The sequence below is a fragment of the Podospora anserina genome, chromosome 1 (genome assembly GCF_000226545.1).
Source record: "Podospora anserina S mat+ genomic DNA chromosome 1, supercontig 5".
NCBI lineage: Eukaryota > Fungi > Ascomycota > Sordariomycetes > Sordariales > Podosporaceae > Podospora > Podospora anserina.
Window position 1 is genome coordinate 353,886 of NW_001914829.1, and position 25,693 is coordinate 379,578.

The following is a 25,693-nucleotide window of genomic DNA, read 5'->3' on the forward strand; positions in this document are numbered from 1 at the left end:
TCTTTCCAAGCCACCTTGGAACTGAGCTGCCTGTCAAGATTGTCGTTGTCTGCAAAAAATGAACTATAAAACAGGCTCTACCCAGGAAGTCTATGTCTTGTGAGTATCATCAGTCTCTTGATCATCATCGCAAGATCAGCTTCGTCTTATCACATCCCAACTCAATCCCTCCTGACATCTTTTAATTTTGCAACAATGGCGCACAGCTCGTCGGACTCACGCAAACACTCCAAGTCAGGCTCCTCCAAATCCGGGAGCTCGAGATCCGGTACCGGTCAGCCTGCCGATTATGGTGCCCAGGACAATGGGGGATATTATCTCGAGACCTTCTGGAATTGTCACGACTGCGGTGCCGGGACGTACACGTCATCGACGACACCCCAGTGTCTGAACATGCACTGTCAACATATTGCTTGTGGCTTCTGCCCTACCAGGCAGGAGTGGGTGCATAGAGAGCGTTGAACTTTTTCACTTTTGGAGTTCACCTCTGGAGCATGTCAACTTAATGACTTCACATGAGGTTCACATAACCGTCTGCTCTGGTTCAGAAGTTGCATTAAAATCCCCAATCAACACGCAAGCATGGTCAGCAATCAGGGAAGTCAAAAATACAGCAGACGGTGGCGGACTAGAGGAAAGCTTTGATACCCCGTTTTTGGTGGTCTTGGGACACACGGTTCACGCATCTTTTGGGACCTCTTCTATGTCATTCCAACCACAGGCATGGTTTTTTGGGATAGAAGGAGCATGCATTTAGACAGGGTTTAGGCTTTTTGTTATGGTTGGATGTCTGGTTTTTCTTCCTGTTTTCTTTTCCCTTACCTTGTTTTTTTTTGGAGGAGTTTCTTCGGTTTTTTCTCTGCTCTCTTGTCACATCACAGCATCGCCCCGGTTTCTCGTTATCTCCAACTTTTACTACGGCTATTTTCCTTTCTGAACCCATCACCACCTTTCTCCTTTTGCTTCACATTTCTCGTCGATACAGATTCCGGTCTATTTTCATCAATTCTTTTTTTCTACTTTTTCGCTTCCCCGTCTTCTTTTACTTCTGTCGGCTTGTCACCCTTGTCACTTAGCGCAGGCTCTAGTCTTGAATTTGCTATTATTTCTGCTTGAAACCTTCCCGCTTCGAACCATTGAATCATGGTTGTGATTGATGATGATGATGATGGTTTCCGTACTTTCCAGGCGACAACCACGAAGCTTGCCCTGGCCACAGGCTTATCAACTGATGGCTGGATGGAGACGGGAAATTTGTGGACACACAGCATAGCGAAGTTGAATGGCAGAGTGATTGGTGAATTTTGCGGTAATTGTTGCCGGTGAGGCTGTCGGGATGGGAGAAAATGGCAGGAGGGATGACTTACATTGCGGTGGCGAAGCGTGCGGTCCCGCGTGATTGAGACTCGCACCATCTACCAAAAGAAAAGGGGCGTTGTGGTGTCTGATCCCAACAGTGAGGCAAGAAGAGACAAAAGTGTTGAGAATGGGGCAAGGGGGCTCAATCATTTTGTGACCGAGAAGCAGCGGGATGACGACTGGCCGGTCGACGTCCGGGCCACCACCAGAAAATGAAGAAAGCTACGCCTTCTATCTTTTGGCCCAATTTATTTTCACCTCAGGCTTCGCCGTGGCACCATACCGGAAAGCGGTAGTTGGGCTGTTCACCAGTCGTGGTCCTTATGGACAGAAGAGGCTGAATGCGAGGGCTCTTTTCTTGCCGGAACGGGAAGGAGGGTATACACAGCGGCCACCGTGGAAGTTTCAGATCCGGCATGGGGAGGGTTGGCTTTCAGGCTTCCACGGGATGGGCCGGTTGCCTTACACAGACCGCTCTTTGGGATTGAAGTCTGACTGAACATGGGAAAAGGCTCTCTAGACGCCGGCGGCAAGGCTTCCAACACGTTTCGGCGTTCTTCTAAGGCGTCCATCACAATCCTCCGGGAAAAGGAACTCGGGGATGGGCCATTGTTCAAGCGGAACCAAAAGGCAGAAAAGAGCTTGCTGGTCCGGCTTCTTCTCAGTCTGAATAATAATTCTCGAGTGTAAGTGGAAAGAATCTGGGGCCATCTTCCGCGACCATGTGCGGCACCCCCGCAATACCATGAAAAAGGGCGCAATGTATGAGATCCGGCATCGGATGCCGGGCACAGGAATCAGACATTACGGCTTTCGACATGAGGTGTGATGGGTAATGGGTCGATCTTTGAGGCTCTTCAAGGCATTCGTGATTGGTCAATTCAAGGAGGTGGGATATGACTGACTGCCCTCCAGCTCCAGCATCAGAATCTGTCAGAAAAGGGGCTTGTGACGGGTGCTAGGGCAGCAAAACAGACATGACGTTTTCCGCCCGCATGGTTGGCACAAACGGTTCGCGGCCTGGTTTCTCAGTCAGAAAAGAAGAGAAGTAATTGACCGATCGCCGTCAGTTTGGATGGCAAGGCTCTGTGAGGTGCGCGACCTACTGCGGGTATCATTTCGAGCTGAGCAGCAGTATGGGTGGGGGTCCAAGAACCCAGCCAGCCGGACCCCTAACAGAATCTGCGGCGCATGACTGCTTTACCTGTTAGTGTTAGAAAGTACCTTCCTTCAACCACCTCGGCTTATACCTTCTTGGACTAACGCGGGGGTGACCAACCAATATCTTACCTTACAGTAAGGCAACCTCCTGTCTCATATGTGGCTGTCATGATTCCACATTGCACCGCCCAAACTAGATCGACCAATATACAGAGTATCACCTGGCCTTGTGTCACCTCTACCACGAGCAGCCCAGATTGTCGGCCGGCCAATACACTCGCCCACCTGGAAACCACGGCTCCTCCCGGGTTACCTAAAGTGATCGACGAGAGACAGGAAACAAAGATGGCCACCAATCTGACCTTACCCACCCCACCATTCATCCACGCCCCTGGGATTGAGAATCTTCGAGACGCCGGCGGTTACCCAGTCGAGAGCCAGAACGGCAAGGCTGTCCGCAGGGGAATCCTCTTCAGGGCCGCTGACCCAACGCACCTCGACGAAGAAGGGGTGGCTATCCTCCAACGCTTGGGAATCACACATATTTTCGACCTCCGTTCTCTGGTTGAGCTGGCTAAGGGGAGGGAGCAGCCTAGGGAATGGGAGGGCGCCCGCAGGGTACCCACGCCTGTGTTCCTTGACAAGGACTACAGCCCTGAGGCTCTTGCGCTTCGGCTCCGAAACTACAGTGTCGGTACAGAGGTCAGTCAATGTTACGATGCTGCCCACTTCACTGCCAATGGAGGGCTTTTCTTTTCCCCTCTCCTTCCATTACCGGCGATCCAGGCACGAGCTGGGCAACCTTAGACAGTTATGTAACGCAATTAAGGCTAGCTAACCGCCATGGCGGGCAACCAGGGGGCACAGGGTGGACATCTACACGTGCAGCCATGCGAAGCCGTTGGAAGTCCTACCCTGAGAGCGCCCTCAGCGTCACTTTATTCCCCGTTGCGCATGCTGTGTGGCACACCAGCAGCGATCTCGATGTGGTGTGCCACGCGAGCGGCTCTTCTGGAAAATCAGACTGACTAACATCTGAGTGGGCGCGCAGGGTTTTGTGAGGGCTTATGCCTCAATCTTGTCTGGGGCCATCAGCCCAGACAACGCTTACCGGCCCTTCCAGACTATTCTTGAACACCTTGCCTCAGACCCAAACCCTCCAACACCGATACTGATCCACTGCAGCGCCGGGAAAGACAGTAAGTCATCTTTACATGTGGCACCAAGGCCCACGCCCAACCACTTGGCCCTCTAGAGGCTGTTTCATTGATGCCGCAGCATGCCGTTGCCCGTCGTACTGTTGATGTTCAACCCCCGCGGCTGATGACAAGCGCCAACCCTGTCCTTTTTGCTTTTCTTGGTGTGTCATGTCACGCCTTCTCTCATTCTAGCCTCATGCCCCCCCCCCCCCTTCTTTCCTCCTTGCGTTGGGGGCAGTTGCCCTCAGCTTTCGTACCTCACCCCGCCACCACATGTTTACTCTTTCAGCAGTCTTGCGTCCCCTCTTCTACCCACCTCGAACCCCTATCCACCTGAGCCTACCCGCCCGCATCCACTAACACCCTCCCAGGAACCGGCGTGATCGTCGCCCTTGTCCTTGCTCTCTGCGGCGTCTCCGACAACGTGATCGCCCACGAGTACTCCCTCACCGAATTGGGACTCGCCCGCCTCAAGGAGCCCATAGTGGAAAGACTCACCGCACCGGGGGCGCCCCACGAGGGCAACAGAGCCGCGGCCGAGGTTCAGATTGGAGCGCGGAAAGAGTACATGCTGGCCACCCTAAGGTATATCAGACAGAAGTATGGAAGCGTGGAAGAGTACTTGCTCGAACGTATGGGGCTGAGCCAGGAGACCCTGGACAAGATCAAGAAGAACCTGGTCGTCGACCTGGCGGAGGGAGAGGAAACGGTGCCGTGGGAAGGGAATGATGAGTTGGTTTCTGCCCAGATTGCTCATCTTTGACACGTTTCAATCCTGGATAGGCGCAAAGTTCTAGGTAGACAGTAGACGACAGATCAAGACAAGACAATAGACTGGATGGTGTTTTTTTTTTGTTTTGTGCACGGGGGTTGGATTCCTCAATCTGCATCTCTATAACATGATATCAGGATGCCTGTTGTTCCTTTTCCACCCCTTAAACTCAAAATAATGTACAAGTGGCTTGCTGTCTTGCTTGCTCTCTCTGTCTCTTACAGCTTCCAAAACAAAGATTTAACCAACGCTAGTAGGAATCTTGTACAGACCCCTCTGCCGATCATTGAACGGGACACCATACCTCCAACCAACGGCTCCCCTCGCCCGGCCCTTCTTGCCAACAGCCTCCGAGTTGATTTTTTCAATCCGGAACTCGAACCTTTCGGTGTCGACCTTGCTCTTCCTGGCGTCCCTTTTGTCCGCCACGTATTTTTCCTTTTCGGCAAACTCTCTCTCGCTCTGGCGGGTCCTGGCCAAAAAGTCCTTCTCGGCCTGGGCCTGTGGCACGTCGTTGAGGATGTCCCTCTCCATCTTGACGAGCTCGGGGATGCGCATCTTGTGGTCGGGGGGCAGGATGTGGTCGCCAAAGGCCTTGGCGGCGTCCTTGCGGGTGAACTCGCGGGACTCGGAGACGGGGACGAAGAGCTGCTGCATGGTGAAGGAGTGGACGTGGACGTCGTTGATGGGCTCGAATGGTTGTTCATCGCCGGTGAGGTTGGAGCGGGGGAGCATTTTTTCTACGGCGAGGGCGTAGGGGATGGCCATGGGGGCGTTCTAACCAGTGTTAGTGGGTGATTCATGGGTTGGGGAAGCGGGGAGGTATGAGGGGGAGGGCATTGTTTTTTTTTTCATTTTTTTTTTTTTCAGGATTAACAAAAGTTTTTAACCACGGTTTTGTCTTCAAGACTAATCGAATATTTTTTTGTAGAATCATCATGGTAAAAAAAAAAAAAAATTACTCTCCTCCTTCCTGGTCTGTTAACAGGAGAATAAAAAGAACATACCTCTTTCTCCATCCTCTTCTCAATCTCCATCAGCCTGACCACGGCCGCCACTCTCCTCACGTCAACCTGGTACTGCGCCGATACAGCCTTGAGCGGCATCCCCTTGAGCATCACCGCCTCCCAGATAATCTGTCTCGCCCTGCTCGACAGCACCGGCTCACTTCTGAACATCTTGTTGCTCGGAAACGGAACATCGTCGGCGCCCATCGACTTGACCGAGCTCAAATACATGGGCCCATTACCCACGTGCTTCTCGAACTGCTTGCCCGCGTGTTTGAGGAATTGCCTGAACTCGCGTTGGGGCTTGGTCATCTCACGGGGCTGCGATGTGGAAAAGCATCGTTGTGGGGCCGCCGCCGACTGTTGTTGGGGACGACATGGTGAGGGGGTTGACGACGAAGCGACCGCCGCTGGCCTGTGGACGGGGAGGAGGGAGGATGGGAGGGGGGCGTCGAGGTAGTTGAGCAGCAACTGCTGGGGAGGACAGTTGCTGTTTCGTATCCGAGGCGGCATGGCGAAAGGAAGAAAAGGGAAAGAAGAAAAAAAGTTGCGGTTGCGCCCGAGGTGGTGGGAGGCGGGAGGTGGTTTGAGCTCAAAATTGGAATTGCGATTTTTTCTCGGCTCTCGGAGCCCAGTGATGCGGGCCCACCTAGGCTCTCAGGAAGGGAGCTTGGGCCATTTGTTCCGACTAGCACTTACCGTGGTTAGGGTCGGAGCAGACCAACTTTCCGAGGTTGACCTCCTGAACGACTTGGTCCCGAAACGCATGACGCAAAATAAAACTCTCAAGTTCTGATTTGATATATCTCCTGCGCTGTGGTATCATACTGGTATTATTCCCGCCACCTGTAAATATCCCATATTAGGCCAGCGCCCTGTTGACCATTGTGGTGTACGATGGTTGGCTTCGACACCCTCATTGTCATTATAACCTCTTTGGAACCTAACCATTGGTAACCGCCTTCTCCTCCGACTTTTCCTTCTTTTTAGCCCACCTCTTGGCTGCCTCATTCTCCGAGTTGGCCGCTGAATTCTTCCACTTTCTCCAGCCGTCAAAGTCGATCAGACTGATCATACACCCCCACTCCTTCAGCTTGTTTTGAAGCCACACATAACTGACGGGCTGGATTTGTTCAGTCAGCAATTCCAGGATCTTTCGAGGTTACCAAAGTCTCGATTACTCACCTTTGTTAGGAAATCGTTGCAACCAGCCGCCAAAGCTTCGTGCCGATCACTCTGCAACGAGCTGGCCGTCAAAGCCACGATAATCACCGGACTCTTGAACATGGCCCTATTAGGAAGGATATCCTCCTCTGCATTTCCCTCTGCCTTTTCATTGGACTTCGTCGTTCCGTTCGTTTCGGGCTCCTTCTCCGAGGCTGTCGTGGCCTCCTCGGCTTTGGTTTTCTCATCGTTTTTATTGCCGGCGTTCTTTCTACTGACGGTCCCGGTGGGCATGGATGAAAAAGCACCGATCGAGTTGACCCTCTCCAAACGCCGAATCTCCCTCGTGGCCTCCAGGCCGCTCATGATGGGGAGCTGAATATCCATGAGCACAAGATGAAAGCCACCTTTTCTCCACTTGGTCACGGCCTCACTACCGTCCATAGCGGTCTGCCACCGCACCTTGAGCCGCTTCACAAACGCTTCGAGCAGCCGAAGATTGATAATGTTATCTTCGACAATCAGAACGTTGATGGGTGGCACCCCGTCATTGAGCATGATTCCAGCCGGCAGAGAAGGCGTGTCGGTAGCCTTCTTCTTTTTCGGCCGCGCGACGGCCGAAATTCTGGGAGACGCTGCCCTGGGTGGTGGTGTGGCTGCTGGTGCTGGTGCTGGTGCTGGTGCTGGTGCTGGTGCTGGTGCTGATGTTGGTGCTGGCGCTGGTGCTGGTGCTGGTGCTGGAGGGACTGGAGGTGTCGCTGCGGGGACAGGTGGCGTGGGCAGCGGTGGAGGAACTGGTGCCGTCGCGGTGGTGAGAGGGAGGGTTCCGCCACCCGATTGGTCTGAAGAAGCATTGGAATGAGTCCTAGTACGTGGAATTTTGGCATGTGGTAGCGTACCGTGGGGTGCGGCAGCAGCGATGGCGGCAGCGTGGCCGCCGGCGCCGATAACATTAAGAATTGTTGGCGACGAAGTGTGCTGTCTCCCTAGTCGTGGCCGGTCTGGCCTCTCTTTGTACGTCCTAGACCAAGTGCCTCCGGGAGAGGGAATGGGAGGCACCTGTCCCGTATTGACCACCGACATGGAATGCGCGTGTATGGTCCCGTTCGTGACTGGGGCGGCTAGGGTAACTGGAACCTGCCCAACAGCTCCGGGGCCGAAGTAGTCTGTGCCGGATTCTGCCGGTCGGTTGTCGTCAAAGAAGGCGGATGTCAAATGCTGTGCGTGTGGGGGTCCTGTACGAGGGGAGGCTCTCGGCGTCCGACGTTGGGGGATCGGGACGTCAATGACGAGGGCCTCGTCAACTGACTGCCCACCAGGAAAGTACGCATCCAGAGTGCGTGCCATGTGTTCTTCAGGTCCCAAATTGCGTTCCTGCCGTTGGGGTTCCCGCGGGATGATCCTCAGAGCCAAATCGGGAGCATCGAACTGGCGACCTAGTGAGTTGGCATACTTTCTCAAGATCATGTCTCGCACGTCGTCCACCAAGTCGTCCTCGTTGATCGTCACCATGGTGGCTGACCCTCCCGGCCGCCTCACCCAGATCTTGCGCGTCACCATGGTTGCACCGAATGGCAACAATTGTTCGTTAGCGGCGGCGAGGTCGAGGTCATCGGCATGAGTTGTGCTTAGAAGCGTGCGTATGAGTGTGTTCTGGCGGCTCGGCAGCGAGCTTTGTCGTCCCTGCGAGGGCGCTGACCTGACAGCGGGTCGTCGCTGCGCTTGCGAAGCCGAATTCGCCAACTCGCCTGTTTGTTGTGATGTGGCTGTCGCCAGGTCAATCGGGTCGGAGGTGGTGGGTTTGGAGGTGGTGTAGTACGCCGAGGTAGGCCTACTCTCGTCGTCGGCGGTGCTCTCGTTGATGCTGGAAAGGGCTGAGAGTCGACTGGCGGTCGAAATGCGTCGGTCGCTGTCGCTGACGTCGTGAGTGTGGTCGGTGTCGGCAAGAGAATCCAGGGTGGCGGCAGGGGTCAGCAGGATAGGCATCGCTTGGATGGTCCGTGGGGAGGAATCGTTAGTGGAATTCTTAGCCGTGTTCCCGCCTGTGAATCCACTGCCCGCGGCTCTTCTGGTTCTGGCGGCGCGCAGTGGGGAGGTCGCCGGAGAAGCCGCTGGAGAAGCAGCAGCGACAGTAGTATCAACAACAGCACGAGCATCGCTAACGTCGGTGGATGTTTTTGTGTCTTCTTCTGTCTCTTGTTTTCCTGGTTCGCCGTGTCTCAGGAGCTGCTTGTCTCTCACTTGTGTTTCCTCGATGCCGGCTGCTGGCACGGACAGGCCGGTTTGTAGCCCGCTTCCCCCGTGACTGCTGTCCTCGTGGCCGTGGTCAGCAGCCGCCGCAGCGGGGGAAGCGGGAGGCTGTTCAAAGCCCTTGGCCGTGCATTCCGACTCGGGGCGGCTCTCGCTCTTGTTGCTGCTGTTGCTCTTGTTGCTTTTGGTGCTCTGGTCCGAGACGAGCGATGGGACGCCCGAGTGTCGTCGTGGGAACTTGGCGCGTAGTTTGGCCCTGAGGTCCCCCATAGAGCCCAGAAACCGTGCCCGAGACACTGTCGTGCTGCGCCGAGTTGTCCTATGCCTCTGGTGGAGGTGCCGGTGCAGCAGCGGTGTGGTTCTGCCTCGTCGGGGCTTTTTGTTTGTGGTGTTTGGCACGATGCTCAGTCTGGCAGGGGAGACACGGGGGAAACATTTGGCAAGGGTAAGGTAATATGGTATTTGATGCTGCTCATGCTCGTGCTGCATGTTTCGCTCAACAAGAGAGAGAGCGCTCCGAGCTTGCTGGCCTGGGGTTGGACGCTGCGGGCACCACCACACGCGGGACAGGGGGGTGGAAAGCACACGGGGGGCAGAGCTGCCAGCGCGTTCGCGGTTCAACTGTCAAATTCGATAACAGAAGTCTTGGCAGCGACCGATCCCCTCTGGAATTCCAGATCGACTGCAGCCGAACTCCACGAAAACGTTGCCGCTAGCCAATCACAAGCCCGACCGTTCAACCACCACGAGAAAGGGAATGCTACTGCATATTATTACGCTTGTTTTGGATGCACACACAGTAACCCTCTGCCTGCTAGAGCCTGTGTGACCCCGATGAAACAGCTGATCACCATGCGCTGTTTTGGGAAACCTTCAGAGCCCAAGACAAAGGAGGATGAAGCCAACAATTGAACAAAGACAACAATGTCCCTCAAAAATGAGGTGCCGACACAAGAGCACCTCGAGACGTCTCCAATCGTTGGCCTATCTCGATCTGCGGTTCCAATGGTTTCAACATGGCAATACCTGACAACCTTCGGTTTGCTCTCATCTGCCCGCCCCGCAAACTCGAGGCAGACAAGACAAAAGAAACGGCCCTCATCTTCGACAAATTTGTCTTCTACTTTGCTGACTATGACCGACGTCAAGGGATGTGGCTGGCGGTGGATCGCCCGGCCCGGCCTGACATCAAACCCTGGAACCAGGACTGGAATCCGGCTACGTACGAAGCGATGTGGAAGGAACTTGTCGACAAGTGGCTCGTGAACTGGACTGACGAACTCCCACCCACACCCGCACAAGACATTCTCTTGGTCGACTGGCAAGAATCGGTACCGTATGTCAATAACCTCGTCGACGAGCACACGGTGGATCAATATAGGCGGTTGATAAAACGCGAGCTGGGGATCCGGCATTACTGCCTCTACCCAACACTGAGAGCGACGAATTTCTTGGATGAAAAGGCAAAGAGATACAAGACTTCGGAGCTGCTTGAACTCGAGAGGAAGGGCCCCAATCTCGACCTGGTCTCTTTCCGGGACAAGAACAAGCCAGAAAGCGAGAAGGCCTTTTTCAAATATGCTGCACTGCCTCGCGATGACTTCAACAACATGCTAGAGCATTTTGTGCTCCACAAGTTGTTCAGCTCACCATCAACCCGCCAACTCTTTGACCTTTACAAGCACCCCGTGATGGATGACACGGGTAAGGTTGTTGTCGGGTTCCTCACCGAATACTGCGCAGGAAAATCGTTAAAGGATAACGTCAGCGGCATCTTCAAGCTCGCCCACCTCCAGCAGCTCATCCGTGCGGTTGGCTTTTTAAATCAAAATCTCCATGTTTGGCACAACCGGATCAGTTACGAAAACATCATAATCGATCCACAGAAGGATAAGCCCAAGATCACAGAGCTTGGGAGCATAACGCCCTACAACAACAAGCTTCCCGCGGATGTCCTCCTCAAGGACGTGTATGCTCTCGTCCGCGCAATTCATGCACATGTCGTCCGAACGCCAGAAGAGATTGAGCAGTTTGACCCCAAATTGATGAAGTCAGGGGACAGATGGGATGTTGACCCCAGGGTCAGGCTCGGTGACGATTTCGGGGCTTCGCACCCTGCTGAGGTGTGTTTTAATTTGTGAGTTTGCACTTTCAAGACACCGGCTGCAATCGATACTCACAACAAAATCAATGGCACACAGCCTCACACAACAGAGGCAAGGTTTACCTGATGTCTGGCAGCCATCCCCACTGCGCGAAGCAGAGATGCCTAACATCACGAGGGAGTTCGCTCCCCGACCCGGGGAATTACCAAAGCCCAACGACCTAGCTAGCTACTGGCTCCGCGACCCGGAAGATAAGGCTTTCCAACATGACCCCCTTCCCAAGTGGGTCCGCACACCGCACATGAAACTTGTTGAACTGCAGCTCGCCAACGGGGAGAGACCCGCCGAAGAGCTGCTCAAAGAGATTGAACCACCCCTCATACCACTAGCCAACACTGTAGAAATGATTCAGTTTGTCGCAAGGGTTCAACATAGTGTCAACCTCGGCACGCCCGTCAGCGAACGCGTTATTAAGAAAGTGGAGGAGATAGCGAACACGCCCGGGATTCGGATACCGCCGTTGAACCTCCCCAGCCGGAAGAGACCCCGTAGGGAAAGTGACGTTGGTAACGAAGAAAAATGGATCTCTTCTCGGCGGGAGAAACAAGCGCTGAATCAGCTCATGAAGGAGCTGAGGGAGGCTACAGATCTGGCACAGAAGGCCGGAGAGGAAGCGGAGGAGGCTGCGAAGGAGGCAAAGGAGGCGACCGACCAACTTACAGGGCTCAAAACGATGATTGAAGCTGCTAGGAAGGTTACGGCGACATCCTTGCATGTGACTGGGCCGTTGCCGAGGCCACAACCGGGTGTTGCGTGGCAGATATAGTCGGGCTGAGCGAGGGTTCTTTTTGTACTAGAGGGCAATGTGTGGAAGCTATTTTTGGATGAGTTGTTGATATGAATTCTATGGGTTTAATCAATGGGCTTGAAGAAAAAAAACTTAAAAACTTGAAGCACGTCTATGTGCCGACAGTGAACACGTGTGAGGCAATTCAGGGGGTCAGGTGTGTCCTCGGCACGCCGCCAGGTGGTACCTCATCCTCTATTCGCAATCTTGTCGAGCAATTCTCACTGAGTATTCCGTCTCTCAAACTACCTTATCCTAACAGCTTCATCACTCCCGATCAAGTGGTCTTGTTTCGTTCTTTCTTCAATTGTACCTCAAGAGGAAGAAGGACGCTCGCTGTGTTTGAACCTGGCATTGCCGCCGGGACATTTTGCTGTCAACAATGGTTGAATTGGCCGTGGAGGTACTTAGCTGTGGCCGACATCGATAGGTGTAGATAAGGGTGCTGGAGCAAACCCTGTTTCGTCAAGTTTGAGGACCCGACATGGTTGGAAGGTTTTCAAAAAGTGTTGGGTAAAAGTTGGCGGGTTTGAGAATCCAAAAGCGCGATTGAAGACAGAATTGAAGACAGAATTAAAGTTGGTTTGCCAGACAGCAATAAAGTGTCTCCCCATCAAGGCTTTTGAAATTAACCGAACTTGACACCGAAATTTGTCTTGAACACAGGGAATGAAACTGCTTCAACAATGCCCTGAAGATAACTAGAATCTTGCAGACACTGGTTTTGCAATGCCAATCTGACACTTTTTGCAAGTTTCCAGTATATGATTGACCTACACTGAGACAGCTGGAACCCAAAGTCGTCTCTGAAAACATGAAAAAGTTCAAATTATTGGTATCTAGTGGTATCATTTGTCCGAATCCTCACAACAAAACATCCAAACCCATGAAACACCCATCAAGCCGTAATCATGTCAAAAACATTCACATACCCGTTGAAATCTCCCACTGCAATCTTTGTGCAGTCGTTTGAAAAAGCAGCCGCGGTGATGACGGATGCTCGAGTCGCAAAGTCTCCCCTGAAGGCGCCACTGGCCGCATCGCTCACGTCGAATCCGTCTTCTGTCCGGCACGCCAGGTACCGGCAGTCCTTCGACACGGCCAAAGGCCACCCCTCTGTTTGCCTGACCACATTCAAATTGTAATTATGCACCCTCCCCGTCTCCAGATACCACAGCACCACATCTCTCCCCCAAACCGTCACCACCACCTTCCCATCCCCAGACACTTGCAAAATATCACACGCCGCCCTCGCCCCAATCTCAATCCTCTTCAGCGTCCTCCCGCTATGTAGATCCGTAACCCTCACATACCCGTCCCTCCCCGCCGTCACCAACCCCCCCCTTTCGGGCAAGAACCCCATCCCCGTCACCTCCTCCGTGTGCTTGATAATCATCGTCCTCACCTTCAACAACCTCAGGCTCTCCCCAAACTCACAAACCACCACCCGGCTCGAGTCCTTACTCGACACCCCAGCCACCAACCCCCCATCCTCACTCATCACCACCGGCGCCCTCACCGGCACCTCATTCCTGCTCCACCTAGTCCTCTTCCCCACATCATACACCTCCACCAACGGCTGCCGGGCATCAAACCCATCCGACCCCTTAACCTTGACATAAAAAGGACAGACCACCACCAGCTCCCCGGCCGCCACCCTCCCAGGCCGGAAACAGAACCCCTTGTGAACCTTGAGCCCAAACAAATTCGTATGCGTCCTCCCCCCACTGTTCTCTTTGGCCGCCCACACCGCCAAGGCACTCGACTCATCAGGGTCGAAGCTCTTGATGTTGCTCTGCTTCGGCACCAGAGCAGCAACGTGCTTGTCACCCGGACTGAAAGCCAAATACGACACCTCGCCTTGCATGGCCGCCGTCTTGTTTCCCCCAAAGTTACTGGCGTGGTGCGCGGTCATGGTCTTGACAAAGACCATGCTGGTCATGTTTTCAGAGGGCATCCGGCCCGGCTCCTCGTCGGGGGGATCGTCCCATCGTCGGCGCGTGCTGCTTGTGATGCTGGCATTGTCGCCTCCGCTGCCGCTGCCGCTGCCGTTGCCAAAGGAGGGGACGCTGAGGGACTCCTCCACTGTGGCCCGGAATGGCGGCGGCGGTGGTGGTGGTGGTGGTGGTGGTGGTGGTGGTGGTGGTGGGGCAGCGGGTGAGTCTGACATTTCTGTAAGGTATGTGTGGGAGGTGTACAGACAGGAAAAGCGAATGTACAATGCAGGTGGTGTGAGTGAGAAGGGGTGACAGACAAGAACAAGGCAAAAAACAAGGATGATATGCTCTGATTAAGAAGGTGCAGCAGTGATCAGGAAAACAAATGCGGGCCGAGGTTGCGGCCGCTTTAGTTCACTGGGGTGGGAACTGTGGGTGTCTGGTGCCAGCAGAAACAGCAAAAAGACCACGCCATGACTTCACCATGCATCATTTGGGACGTTGGGCTTTTCGAAAGGCTGAAATCATGTATGGAATGTATCCGCTAGTGGTGGATAGTCGTTGAATGAGGTGCTGTTAAAACATGCAAAGTGCGAGATCTGCAAAACAGAATTCCGAGGCCGCCGGTGTTGTGCTGTTGCTGGTGGGGGCTTGGGGGCTTGTACAATGGAAATTTGCGGGCAGCTGGCCAGCAATGGAGCGCCAAGTTTATACCAAGTTTTCGGTTCCATCCCCAAGTTCAATATCTCTGAGGCTGTGCTGTCAAGAATCAGCGGCTACAACCGTCCAGATGCATTTTGATACGCCAACTCCCGAAACCCTTCTTGCATGGCTTCCAAGAGCATCAAGGACCCTGAATGAGACTCCCCACTCGACTCGTGCTCGATTAAACACGGCCATTCGGGCTCTTGGGCGGAGTCGGGATGTGCTGGTCGGTGGCATCCGACCATGATGCATCTGCGTGTTTGAGGTGATGGACAAAGTGGTTCTGCACGGAAGCCCAAATGCCAGGCCGTTCAACTTGGTGATTTATTATGTCAGCAGCCGAACTGGCTCTCACGAATTGACCACTCACGTCGAATGTCAGGGTGCTGCTCCATAGCCCATCTTGTCAAGGCGAGATGTGACGAGACGTTGAGCATGAAAACTAACAACGGGACTGGTCAGCCAATGCCGCCGGTAATCCGGGAGCTCCGGATAGGCAGCCACACTTACACAGAGACCCTTCGAGCTTCGTGGGATCGTTGGCGGCCTCACTAGCTTGTGTATATGCTTCATAGGTCTCCCCATGAGGCATGTAGCTCTGTTCGAAGCTCAAACCGCCGGCCTCCAGTGGCCTGACACTGCCTTTGTACTGGCCATGAATGACACCGCATAGTTCCGTAGCGATGTTGCGGTGATAGTAGGGTATTCGGAGCGTGTTCCTAGAGACTGCCCACTTGTCCCCAAAGACGCAAAAGTCCACCAAGCTTGCAGCCGGCCACTTGCTTGGAGCAGTCAGGACACAATACGAGGTTGGATCTAGTTGATCGGTGTTCGCCGTCAAATGACAAAATCGTGACAAGTCGTACCGATATGGCGCATATTTCCCATGCCATGCCACCACGTCAAACGGCGTGTGTGGCTGTGTGTAAGAGAACAGTCTTCCGGCCAACTTGACGGTGACACAAAATGAACTGGTGTCCTCGTCCGGGTCGAGGTCAAACCGTGCGACTGGATATTCAAAGTCTCGGTCATGCGCCAGGCCATTTGCGCCCAACACACCCAGATCGGGCAATGCGTATCGAGTCCCAAAAACCTCCAACGCGTAGCCGGAGGCTTTGATTTCTGACCACTGATCCCCGGCTGGACGGAAGATTTCGACCGAAAATCGAATTCCTGGAGGCAGGACCACAATGGAGCCGGGCTTGACCAAGAGGCTGCCCAGCTCGGTCTTGACATTCAGTGTCCCTTGTTGTGGTACCACCAGAAGCTCGCCGTCGTGGTTAACAAAGGCCTCACGCTCCATATTCATGTTGAACTCGTACTGATGAACTGCCAGACCCTCTTTGAGCGTGGCGTCTCCATGGCCCCCCATAGTTCTCAAGCCTTGAACAAAGGTGACCCTGCGGTTCGTGGCCGAGTTCGACGATTCATTGCTTTTTAGAGGACCCCACGTATATGGAAGCGGCGTGAAGGCGACATTCGAGTTCGTGGGTAGAAAGCATGACTCCAGCTATCGACTTGGTCAGCCTGGTAACTGAAGCGTTGTGAGGCCTCTACAACAAACATGGAGAATCTCTTCCACCTGTGATGGCAGGTGACGGGCTGCTGCTGGCTTTCCACGATACATCCATCTGTAAATAAGAATGTCAAGGCACGAAACGGCAAAGGTTGTCGAGGGCCCACGTACACGTTGGCAGCTGTGCTTTTTGGTGACATGAAAGGGGTGCCGTTCAGAAGCTCAGCGTAGAGTCCATATCTACTTTTCTGGGGGAGGTTGGTACCGTGTGGAGGAAGGGCACCCGGTATTGCTTCTGTGGAATGGTGGTTTCCAAATCCAACCTGATATCTGTAGGGGTCTACGGAATCCGCCGCGGTTCTTGGCCATGTTGGAAATTGTTGGAAGGCCATGTTCCTGATGTTCCAGGTTTAAGCAAGCTAAAAAGTCCAGAGGCAGCGAGGAGCAAAAGATTGATCTTGGAAGCTTGCTGACTGCTCTAGATATAGCATGCTCGAAGAGTCTGTCTCTCGTTCGGCCTTTGCCTGTTCAGACAGCTGGTGGTCTGCGGCGTTAACCGGCCCTCAGATGAATAGTTTGCCGCTCATGAACACCGAGCCAGACCAATGTGCTCGCTCCGCACGCCTTCCTTGTGAATCCAGGTGAGGCTCTCGTCAACGCGCTGGCAAGGGTGGCTACCCCATATGTGGTTAGCAATGAGCGCGATGCTATAATTGGAGAATGTAGCAGCGGACTGGCCGGTCGGCCAAGCAATGACAGAGGCTTCCGCCCCTCCATAACCCGCGCGGAACGACGGAAGGCTTCCATGCCTGCAGCTGACAGAGGACAGAGCATGTAGAGTAAATGCACTCTGCGACTCTTACCTGGACCATGCACCCACAAAACTGTTGGCTTGGTTTTCTTCCGGTCAGGCGAGCACCCAAAGAAGCAACAGTGTTAGACCAAATATGTAACAGAAAGCAGGGCCTGGCCGCGGGAACAAAGACGGATGGACGTTGGTCACGGGCCCAGCGTTTCCAGACTGCCGGGTCGGCATCAAAAAGATCCCGAAGTCTCGTGTAGTTATCCGTCCACTAGCGTCATGTTTGCCGCCTTCTGTTGCCGTGTTCGAACCCTTGCTCCTCGTGGCCAGCATCTCCCCTCCTAGATCTCACTGGGCTGCTTGATCAGTCGTGCAACGTGGGGTCGAGGGATCGTGACAGATGCCGTGATGGAGACACGGCGGGAACCCGTGTGGGACTTGCTGGAAAGGGAAGGAACAGATCAGCGCCGAGTGTCGCATAGAGCTAGCTGTAAACAGGACGGTTTCTTTTCTCTTCCCTTGCCCAGCAGGTTGCCGTTAGTTCCCGTCCGGCTCCGGCCCGTGGCATGTTCCGTTGTGCCTTTCTTTGCTCGGGATTATGCAAGACCATGCCTCTACGAGCTTGGTCGAGTTGCAGCCAGGTCAAGATAGCTTCAACAAACCTCCGTACTTGCCCGAGAAAGGGCTGTTTGGTGGTTCATGGGCCGCTGATTCGTGCGCTTGTATACCTAGCTGGTAAGGAGTTGTTGACAAACAGGGACGAGCTGAGATCTGAATGGGATTGTTAGCCCACTGTTGGCTCTCGCCTCCTCTCGATGCCTCCACGGGCTGCAGTAGTTGGGCAAGTAGGACACGGATCAACCGCCGTTCCTGACATGGCAGTTGCAGGCCATAACACCTGAATGACTCCGTCGTTTGAGAGAACGGGCCCTGAAGAACGCAATATGGCCTGATGGATCGGCATCTCGACGGCTCGGACGGAAGATGGTGTAGTGAGGCTGGATGATCGCTGACCCTGTTTTGTGGCCCGGGAAGCAATGCATCGAGCACAACGACGTTGCAGACGGGTTGGAAGGGTAGCATACGACGAAGGGTAGCTGCTGTCCACGAGAATACAACCCCCTTTCAAGCTTGGTCCCTGGTAGGGCCATTGGGGATAAGGCTCGGGGGGGTCTGCCCCTGCCCCCGATGGAGACCAATGGTGGGACAGCAAGTTGCCGTGAGCTTCCAGCTTCCGCAAGAAGTTTCTTGTTCCAAACAGGTACTGCGTGAGGTGCTCCCCATTACGAGAATCTGACTTCCGGATGAAATACCTCGTAGTTTTCCGCATGGGTCTCACCAAGCACTCATGGTGATCACATCGATCCTGCAGGCCATCCTCGTCAGTCTCTGCATCGTAAAAGTAGGTTACTGATAGTACATAACTTGAACTTTTAGCGGTTCGGTGTGGCGTTCCATCATGAGAGAGCTCTGAGCCGTTGAAACCCGAGGAGGTTCAGTCTTTGGTTCCGTTCTGGTTCGGATTTGTCGCTGATTCATCTACTTCGTCATGATCCATTGGTCCCTTTGACTACCCAGCTAGGCCTACCATCATTAAGCTAACCATCGGATCCTCTCTGAGAAGCTCCGCGGTTGACGCGGAAGGTTGCATAATGTCGTTACTCACCCATCCAGATATTGATGAGGCATGTTGAGACCGACAAACAATATGAACCGGCAAGCAATGCGGCGGATGAGGCTTTACTGCATGGCGTATTTGCCCAATACCTCCATCTTGTTGCTCGTTGACTTGATGGCGCCCCCTAACAGTTGAAGAACTGGACCCGTCCTGTTGTCATTCCTCAGCTGCGTGTAAGATATCCCCTATTCTCCACTTTCGTACATGCAAATAATGGTCAGCAGGTTTGTTCGGCAAACCAACAGGCAGTATGGCGCAGAATCTGCCTGCCGCGGTATCCGGCAGGGGCAGGAAGGGCCAGATACGTGTCAGTGTGTGAAAAATATGGCCATGTGACACATAACGAGCCATGGATCTCATGGCCTTTCCATTATCCTACAATTCCTTTCGGCATCTCCCGCTCTCTGTTGCGTGTGACCGGCGAGATAACCAACTGTGTATACCTACAAGTACAAAGAGAAAAGAAAGGTGCGTAGTGCGGCTACCTGCTGTTGATATGCTGGATAGCAGCGAGCCACTTCTGCTCATCAGACCTACGGCGACCAACGGTTAGCAACAACGATCGGCATCTTATACAAAAATCGAGAATAGACTCACTTATCAAACTTGAGCAGCTTTCCAAGAACAGGTACCAACTGCGCCCTCAGCCTATTATCCTTCTGCTCCAAAAACTGCAACATAATCGTCTTCAGGTACATGGCGTCGGGGGTACCCGCTCCATTGACGCTGCCGGAACGAGTCGATTCCTGCGAGGTCCTACTGGGGTTCGCAACAGCCGACGACAACTTGGCCTGCAGTGTCTTGACCTCCTTGTTCAACTTGTCATACCTTAACCGGTAATCGTCCAGCGCCCGACGCAACTCCGTCGCTTTCCTCTCGTGCTCCCGCACCTGCAGCTCCGATGCATCCAAAGTGGAGCGGAGGTTGGAGACGGTAGTGCGCATCTCACTCACTTCCGTCTCGGCCCTCTCCTCGATAGCCTCGAGCTCCTGCCTCCTACGGCGCCACTCGCGCTCCTCGCGTTCGAGGCTGTCTTTCTCGCTGGCAAGTTCCTTCACTTCCCGCTCCAGGTCGCGCACCTTTTGCTTGAGCTCCTCCGTCTCCCGCGATTTGCGACGAGCAAGGGAGGACGACTCATCTTCGAGGCGATCTCTCTCCTCGATGGCGGCCTCCATCTTGGTGCGCATCTCATGTAACCTGCTCTCAGCACGCTCGTCAGCCCCGGCGAGGAGCTTCCGCATCGTGTCAGTGTCGCGAGTGCGTTCATCCAACATCTTCCGTGTATCGGTCAGTTCCTCTTCCAGATTCTCGACCTGAGACTGGCTCTCCTTGAGCTGCAGGCGTAGTTCCGCAGTCTCATCACGCATGCTTCCGATGAGGCTTTGAGCGCTGGAGTACTGATTGGTCTTTGCCTTGACTTCTTCCTGGAGAGTAGCTTGCTCCTTTCTTAACCTGTTGAGTTCGTCCTCAAGCTGTCCGACGCGTGGGCGGAGCTTGGAAGCCTCCTCTTGCACGCGCTGCAGTTCCCTGGATGCCTTCTCTTCCCTGGCCGAGATTTCGATCTTTTCAGCTTCTGAACGACGGAGGTCGCGGCCGGTAACACGACGCTCGTCCTCCACCTTCAGCCTAGCATTTGTCTCTTGGGCCACCTTCTCGTGCAGAGTCTTGATCTCAGCCTCTCGATCGGTCGCAAGACGCTGGGCGCGGGCCAGCTCAGTCTTGAGATCCCTCTCGCGCTTCTCAAGGTTGCGCAGCTCAGTCGTCTTGGCTGCCAGTTCCTCCTTGGTTGTCTTGAGCAGGGCAGACTCCTGCCTGAGGTTCTTAAGCTCCGGCTGAGCCTTCTGAAGCATCTCCCGAAGATCAGTGAGGTCCTTGTATCTGGTCTGTGCAAGCTGCTGGGCGGCTGCCAAATCGGATTGCAAGGTCGATGACTTCATCTTCAGGTCGTCAAACTCTTGCTTCAACGACTCGTGTTCGCCCTGAAGCTTGGTGTTGACCTGAGCACCAGCGGCCGCGGTCTCGACCTCCTTCTCAAGTTCCGCAATGCGTTCCTTGAGCTCCCTCTTCTCAGCCTCGAGCTCCTTGAGCCTTTGCTTGGCCTCAACATGGTCGTGGCCAATGGTCATCAGGTTCTCTTGGAGATTCTCAATTTCTTCACGGAGATCTTCCTCCGTCTTCCTCTGCTTCGATAGTCTTTCGATTCGCTGGTCCTTCTCGGCCAACTCTTCTTGGAGGCGCGTCAATTCGGTTTGCAGCTCGTCAGCGGAGGGCCCTAGCAGTGGCGAAGAGGGAGGCTGTTCAGTAACTGATGCTTCGCTGGGGGCGGGTTCAGCAGCAGCAGCAGCAGCAGCAGCCGCGCCGCCGCCGGCACCGCCCTTCTTCTTTTTCTTGTTGTTCTTCTTCCTGCCACCACCCTGTGCAGGTTGGGCCGGAGTGCTGGCTGAAGCAGCAACAGCAGGGACAGGCGCTGGGATAGGAACCGACACTGCAGTCTTCAGCTTTTTGTCCAACTCTTCTATCTTGGCTTCATCCTGAGCCTTGGCCTTCTTCAGTGTCTGGATTTCAGAATTCAGTTCCTGGATCTTGGTATCGAGATTCTCCTTTGCTTCCGTGATTGTCTTCATCTCCTCCTCCAGGTCCCTGTTGCGGTTCGAGGCGGAAGAAAGCTTCGCTTCCTTCTCCTTGATGGCCTGCTTGCCCTGTTCCACCTGCCTCTCGAGGTCTTTGATCGTGGCCCTGGCGGTATTGGCGCGCTCTGTCAAGGTTGTGATCTCGGTATTCCTAGCAGTGAGTTGTGCTTCAAATGAGTTCTTCAAAGCGGCAGCATCCTTGGCTTCGCCAAGTTCCTGCATAGCCGTCTCAAGACTCTCCACCAGACCGGCACTGTGCTCCTTGGCCTCGGACAGCTCTTCCTTCAAAGAGCGAACCTCAGTTTCGAGCTTCTCAATCTGTTCTGTCTTCTTTTCCACCTCTGCTTGTAGTTGTGGGATCTCAGTGTCATAAGAGAACAATGATTCGCCCTGGCCGCCTTCTTGGGACGCCTCTCCAGCCTTGACCATCTCGGAACCCTTCTCCTTCTCAGCAGGTGGGCTTGTTGATTTGTTGGTCTTCAATGCGGCAATCTCCTCCTTGAGTGCAAAAACCTCCTTGTCGTTCTCGGTGATCTTTTTAGAAAGTTCATCATTGAGAGCTGCCAATTGCTTCTCGGCCTCATCTGCCTTCTTTTTGTGCGAATCCTTCTCGGTAGTAACACGCTTTAGCTCTTCCATCACCATGTCGCTCTTGAGGTTCACCTGATTAAGGTACTCTACGAGAGCTTGAGGCTCGGCAATCGAAGTTAAGGGGGTGTTTTCCTTCAAAGTCTTCTCAAAGGGCTCGATCAGCATTACTTTGCCATGCGCAATTCGGTAGGACCGTAGCAATTCCGGGTAGGCCTTTTCAAGCCTTTCGAGCTTCCTCAACTTGGCGCGGACCTCGGCCGGCAGTTCGGAAGCGACGAGAGTCACAGTTGAGGAGTCCATCGACCTCTTCTCTGAGATCGAGGATGCGTCTGCGTTTTGCCCACTCTTCTCAGACATGGCTCTTGACGAAGCAGCCTCGCCCCCCTTTTCGGGAATCACCCCCAGTTCCTTTGCCTTTTCTGGATCCGTCGACATTGGGGTCGCGGCTCTCGAGGGCGTTGCGGTATCGTCGGTGTCGTCGATTGTAAAGGCAGCCTCGAATACGGCAGGATCGGGATTTGTGGCCCCCCCTTCTCGACTGGCGGAATCCTGGCCCTGCTTCGCTGTTGGGCGCGGTCGTCGAGCTGGAGAATGGGTGCCCGCACCACTAGATGAGCGCGACCTCCGCGCAGGAGCGCTCCCTGAAGCCTGCGGTTGCGCCTCCAGAGAGGCACGTTGTCGAGCTTGTTCCTCTGCGATGGTCCGGTCAATTGCTCCTTTCAGTCTCTGCAGGTGCTCCATTGTCAGGTTTGGCCGTTGAAGGAGGAGTTAGTTGCCTTGAGCGGATGTTGCAACTGACCTGGAACATATTGAGTTAAGACTGGAGAAACCAGCCACAAAAAAAAGGATAACACAGCAAAATTGTCTCAGCGGAGACACGAAAGGGAGCGCAAGGTGTCAAGTTGTCCTGTAGCTGCACAGACAAAGGTCGAGATTAGTCGTCACAATTGGCGCGCAAGGAGGAATATGGAGTAGGTGGAAAGGGCAAGGGAACGAAAAGAAGAGACTAACTTTTAGAATCAAAAGCCCCAGAAAAGAGGATTGGACTTCATTCAACGGCCGTGGGCATGATTTTGTTCCTGATGCCACAGCGGATTGTTTCGTCCTTCGTCTCTGAAGTTGAGCCACTTGTCAGCCAGCGCCAGCTTTCGGCAGCAGTTCGCAGCCTGCCAAGAGCGCCCTGACAACCCCAGGGATTTTAGGCCGCGCAGGGGTCGTCGGGAAGTTGGGATTGCCGGCGGCATCTTGTTTTTGTGGGTAAGCCGTTATGCGGCATACAGAGATATTTACGCCTTTCCACAAATGTTGGGCATTTGTCTGCCAGCCTCCCAGCCCAGCGACAATAAGGTTGATACGAGCATAGACGTGGAGAAGACCGTGAAAAGATAAAACTAGAGAAGATGGAGCGATTATGCCAATCTCGGAGGTCATGCTCCGTAGTTACTGCCGGGCTGGTATGCAGAGAGATGACCCGGGTATTCTTTTATCGGGGGATGAGGTCACCGTGCGCGAGCTCTCCACAGCACCCTTGAAAGTCTAGCGCTGGAGCTCCTTTCCCAGTGCTGTCATCTTTCCATCGCAAGTTCGCAGCTGACAGCCTCAGGTGGGCGATGCGAATACAAGCTTGACATCCAAGCAGCCTTGCCGCGACAAAAATTCTTGCTGGCGGAGTCTTTGCTGTCGAGGCCGACGATTTTCTCAACGGTTTTTGTTTTTTTGTTTTACTCTTCCAGTGTTATCTCTTTTCACTTCTTACACTCTCTGCTGAAACAATAATTTCCACATCCCACACTCTACCTACCCCTTTCGCGCAAACGTAGTCCCGACGACAGCAATACAGACACGACGTTACCACCATCACGGCTATATAGCACAGTTATTGGCGACTTTTCCTCTTATTCACTATGATTTCGCTCTGGCCATGGGGGGTTAGTGTAGCCTTGCTTCCTGCGCCGTTTGCTTGCTGACTGACATTGTATTTATTTGCACAGAGAGACGACTCTTCCCCCGCCTCTTTTGAAAAGGCGCTCTCGACTCTTTCGACCAAAATAACGGTAACCCAAACTCGCCTCGATCAATCCCGCGCGAAAGCCAGACGGATCAAGGTGCTGGGTACGCTTTACATCGGTTTCGCCTACCTTGTTTATGCGATTGTCTTGATGCTGGTGGTTGGTTACAAGGACATGGGGGCATGGGAGTGGACGGGCATGGCGGGAGGGCCAGTCTTGATTTCGCTGGTCCGCTCGATGACGACCATTTTCTTTGATTACCGAATCGAGAGGCTCACTGCGCGCCTCAAGGAGTATCAGACTGAACGCGCCAAAACCATCCAGAAACTAAAGGATGCTACCAAGTACGATTCGACGCTCGAGCTGCTCGAGAAGTACGGCGGCTCCGACAACAAACAGAAGAAGAGCAAGAAGAAGACGTCCGAGGAGGAGGAAGACGAAGGCGCTGGCGCTGTCAAAGAACAGCCACAACCCAGGCATCATGCTCGTACGGGACTGCCGCCCCCGCCCACAGCAAACATCCAGCGCCGTCCAGAGTCCAGTGCCGGTGCACCTGCACCACACTCTAGGGTGCCAAGTTCAGTATATGGAGCACCAAGCCAACGGTCTCCCAGCCCCATGATCAGTGAGGCGGCCGAGTTCGCGCCAAATGCTTTTGAAGGGAGAGCTCCCCCGCCGTTCCTACAGCATCCACCTGCCACGATGGCCCCTCCTCCCGAGCCGCACTGGTACGATCGCATTCTGGACACCTTGTTGGGGGAAGACGAGACGGCCGCCAAGAACAGAATTGTCTTGATCTGCGCGAAGTGCCGGCTTGTCAACGGCCAGGCACCACCAGGAACGAAATCATTGGCTGAGATTGGAAAATGGAAGTGCATGGCATGTGGGGCGACCAATGGCGAGATAGACGAGGGGAAGCGCATCGTGCAGGAGGTACTTGGAGGAAGGGGAACAAAGGCGGACTCCATTGCCGGAACCACCGATGATGAAGGCGGACAGAGCTCCAGCGAGATTGTCGAGGTAGAGCGGGATCTGTCCACCGAACCTCAGGAACTGTCCGTGAGGAAGAGAGCGAAGAGGGGGCAGTGGTGATCGAGTGCTAGGACGGTATTTCTTTTAACAGTTCAATCTATCTCATGGTTTCTTTTGTTGTGGCTCGCACAACACATCTACTGAACTTAAGAGGTCCGTCGTGTGCCAAGCCTGCCCTGGAACCTGCCTGCAATGCGTGGGATAAAGTACAAAGAGTAGGGTGCGGTGGTGAGTCCGAACTGAGAGGGTTATGGCTCTTTGTCATAGAGCGGACCATACCCTATTTTTGGGTAGAGTACAAAGGATGGTCCGTGATGGCTTCGTGGGCGGTTCTGCAGGATCGCCAAAGGCTCGACAATGCCATTTTGAAGCATCTCGAAGCCATGTAGGAAGATAAAGAAACCTAATGAGGATTAAAATCTGGAAAGGCCAGCGCAGTAATCCACTTCGAGGATCGTTACATCTTTCTTTTTGATCGTAATATACTGATCAGCGCCTCATCACCATCAAAGCTCCGATATATTATTCGAAACCAGCACAGCAATGTCGTATAGCCGGGAAGATTATTACAGAACCATCACTTGTGTCGACTGCGGGTACAACTGCAAGTTTGCTTGTCTTGATGCCCACAAGAGCTCATTCGCTTGCCACAATCCACGATGCGCGAATCACTTGGGAACGGTTGAAGTTGACTTGCCTGGGGGTACACTTTACTCTCGGGAGAGGAGCCATAAAGGTTCATCTTGCCATGAGTCCTCATCCCGTCGCCGGAGCAGATCTAGGAATCCCGAGGAACCGTCATCTCACCATGGCAGCCGTTCCAGGACCACTCATCACTATGAGTATACAGCGCCACCGGAGGAACCTTCCTCTCGACACCGCAGTAGATCAACTGCCAGATACCCTGAAGAGCCCTCCTCGCATCACAG

The 25,693-nt window shown here is 54.0% G+C and overlaps 10 protein-coding genes across 10 annotated transcripts; 5 read left to right on the forward strand and 5 right to left on the reverse strand.

The window, feature by feature from the left end:
* Nucleotides 1-195: 195 nt before the first annotated feature.
* On the forward strand, nt 196-462 carry PODANS_1_21220 (uncharacterized protein; the record flags this gene model as incomplete). The annotated part of the gene is made up of 1 exon (XM_001903046.1): nt 196-462. The coding sequence occupies one exon, from the start codon at nt 196-198 to the stop codon at nt 460-462; it is 267 nt and encodes an 88-aa protein (XP_001903081.1).
* A 2,226-nt stretch (nt 463-2,688) lies between these two features.
* Nucleotides 2,689-3,775, forward strand: PODANS_1_21230 (uncharacterized protein; the record flags this gene model as incomplete). Its single annotated transcript, XM_001903047.1, has 2 exons — nt 2,689-3,226; nt 3,561-3,775. 2 exons carry the CDS (start codon nt 2,689-2,691, stop codon nt 3,773-3,775), a joined length of 753 nt encoding a protein of 250 aa, XP_001903082.1.
* A 317-nt stretch (nt 3,776-4,092) lies between these two features.
* PODANS_1_21240 (uncharacterized protein) lies at nt 4,093-4,482 on the forward strand (the record flags this gene model as incomplete). Its single annotated transcript, XM_001903048.1, has 1 exon — nt 4,093-4,482. A coding segment is annotated over one exon (390 nt), but the record flags the coding sequence as incomplete, so codon positions are not given.
* Nucleotides 4,483-4,731: 249 nt separating this feature from the next.
* On the reverse strand, nt 4,732-6,155 carry PODANS_1_21250 (uncharacterized protein; the record flags this gene model as incomplete). Its single annotated transcript, XM_001903049.1, has 2 exons — nt 4,732-5,268; nt 5,499-6,155. Coding segments are annotated over 2 exons (1,194 nt in total), but the record flags the coding sequence as incomplete, so codon positions are not given.
* A 286-nt stretch (nt 6,156-6,441) lies between these two features.
* PODANS_1_21260 (uncharacterized protein) lies at nt 6,442-9,401 on the reverse strand (the record flags this gene model as incomplete). Its single annotated transcript, XM_001903050.1, has 3 exons — nt 6,442-6,621; nt 6,684-7,504; nt 7,562-9,401. 3 exons carry the CDS (start codon nt 9,399-9,401, stop codon nt 6,442-6,444), a joined length of 2,841 nt encoding a protein of 946 aa, XP_001903085.1.
* A 527-nt stretch (nt 9,402-9,928) lies between these two features.
* PODANS_1_21270 (uncharacterized protein) lies at nt 9,929-11,843 on the forward strand (the record flags this gene model as incomplete). The annotated part of the gene is made up of 2 exons (XM_001903051.1): nt 9,929-11,049; nt 11,114-11,843. 2 exons carry the CDS (start codon nt 9,929-9,931, stop codon nt 11,841-11,843), a joined length of 1,851 nt encoding a protein of 616 aa, XP_001903086.1.
* A 919-nt stretch (nt 11,844-12,762) lies between these two features.
* On the reverse strand, nt 12,763-14,034 carry PODANS_1_21280 (uncharacterized protein; the record flags this gene model as incomplete). The annotated part of the gene is made up of 1 exon (XM_001903052.1): nt 12,763-14,034. The coding sequence occupies one exon, from the start codon at nt 14,032-14,034 to the stop codon at nt 12,763-12,765; it is 1,272 nt and encodes a 423-aa protein (XP_001903087.1).
* Nucleotides 14,035-14,687: 653 nt separating this feature from the next.
* Nucleotides 14,688-16,414, reverse strand: PODANS_1_21290 (uncharacterized protein; the record flags this gene model as incomplete). The annotated part of the gene is made up of 5 exons (XM_001903053.1): nt 14,688-14,821; nt 14,877-14,948; nt 15,017-16,016; nt 16,071-16,137; nt 16,194-16,414. The coding sequence occupies 5 exons, from the start codon at nt 16,412-16,414 to the stop codon at nt 14,688-14,690; spliced, it is 1,494 nt and encodes a 497-aa protein (XP_001903088.1).
* Nucleotides 16,415-18,983: 2,569 nt separating this feature from the next.
* On the reverse strand, nt 18,984-22,464 carry PODANS_1_21300 (uncharacterized protein; the record flags this gene model as incomplete). The annotated part of the gene is made up of 2 exons (XM_001903054.1): nt 18,984-19,035; nt 19,100-22,464. The coding sequence occupies 2 exons, from the start codon at nt 22,462-22,464 to the stop codon at nt 18,984-18,986; spliced, it is 3,417 nt and encodes a 1,138-aa protein (XP_001903089.1).
* Nucleotides 22,465-23,627: 1,163 nt separating this feature from the next.
* Nucleotides 23,628-24,824, forward strand: PODANS_1_21310 (uncharacterized protein; the record flags this gene model as incomplete). Its single annotated transcript, XM_001903055.1, has 2 exons — nt 23,628-23,651; nt 23,715-24,824. The coding sequence occupies 2 exons, from the start codon at nt 23,628-23,630 to the stop codon at nt 24,822-24,824; spliced, it is 1,134 nt and encodes a 377-aa protein (XP_001903090.1).
* Nucleotides 24,825-25,693: the final 869 nt, after the last annotated feature.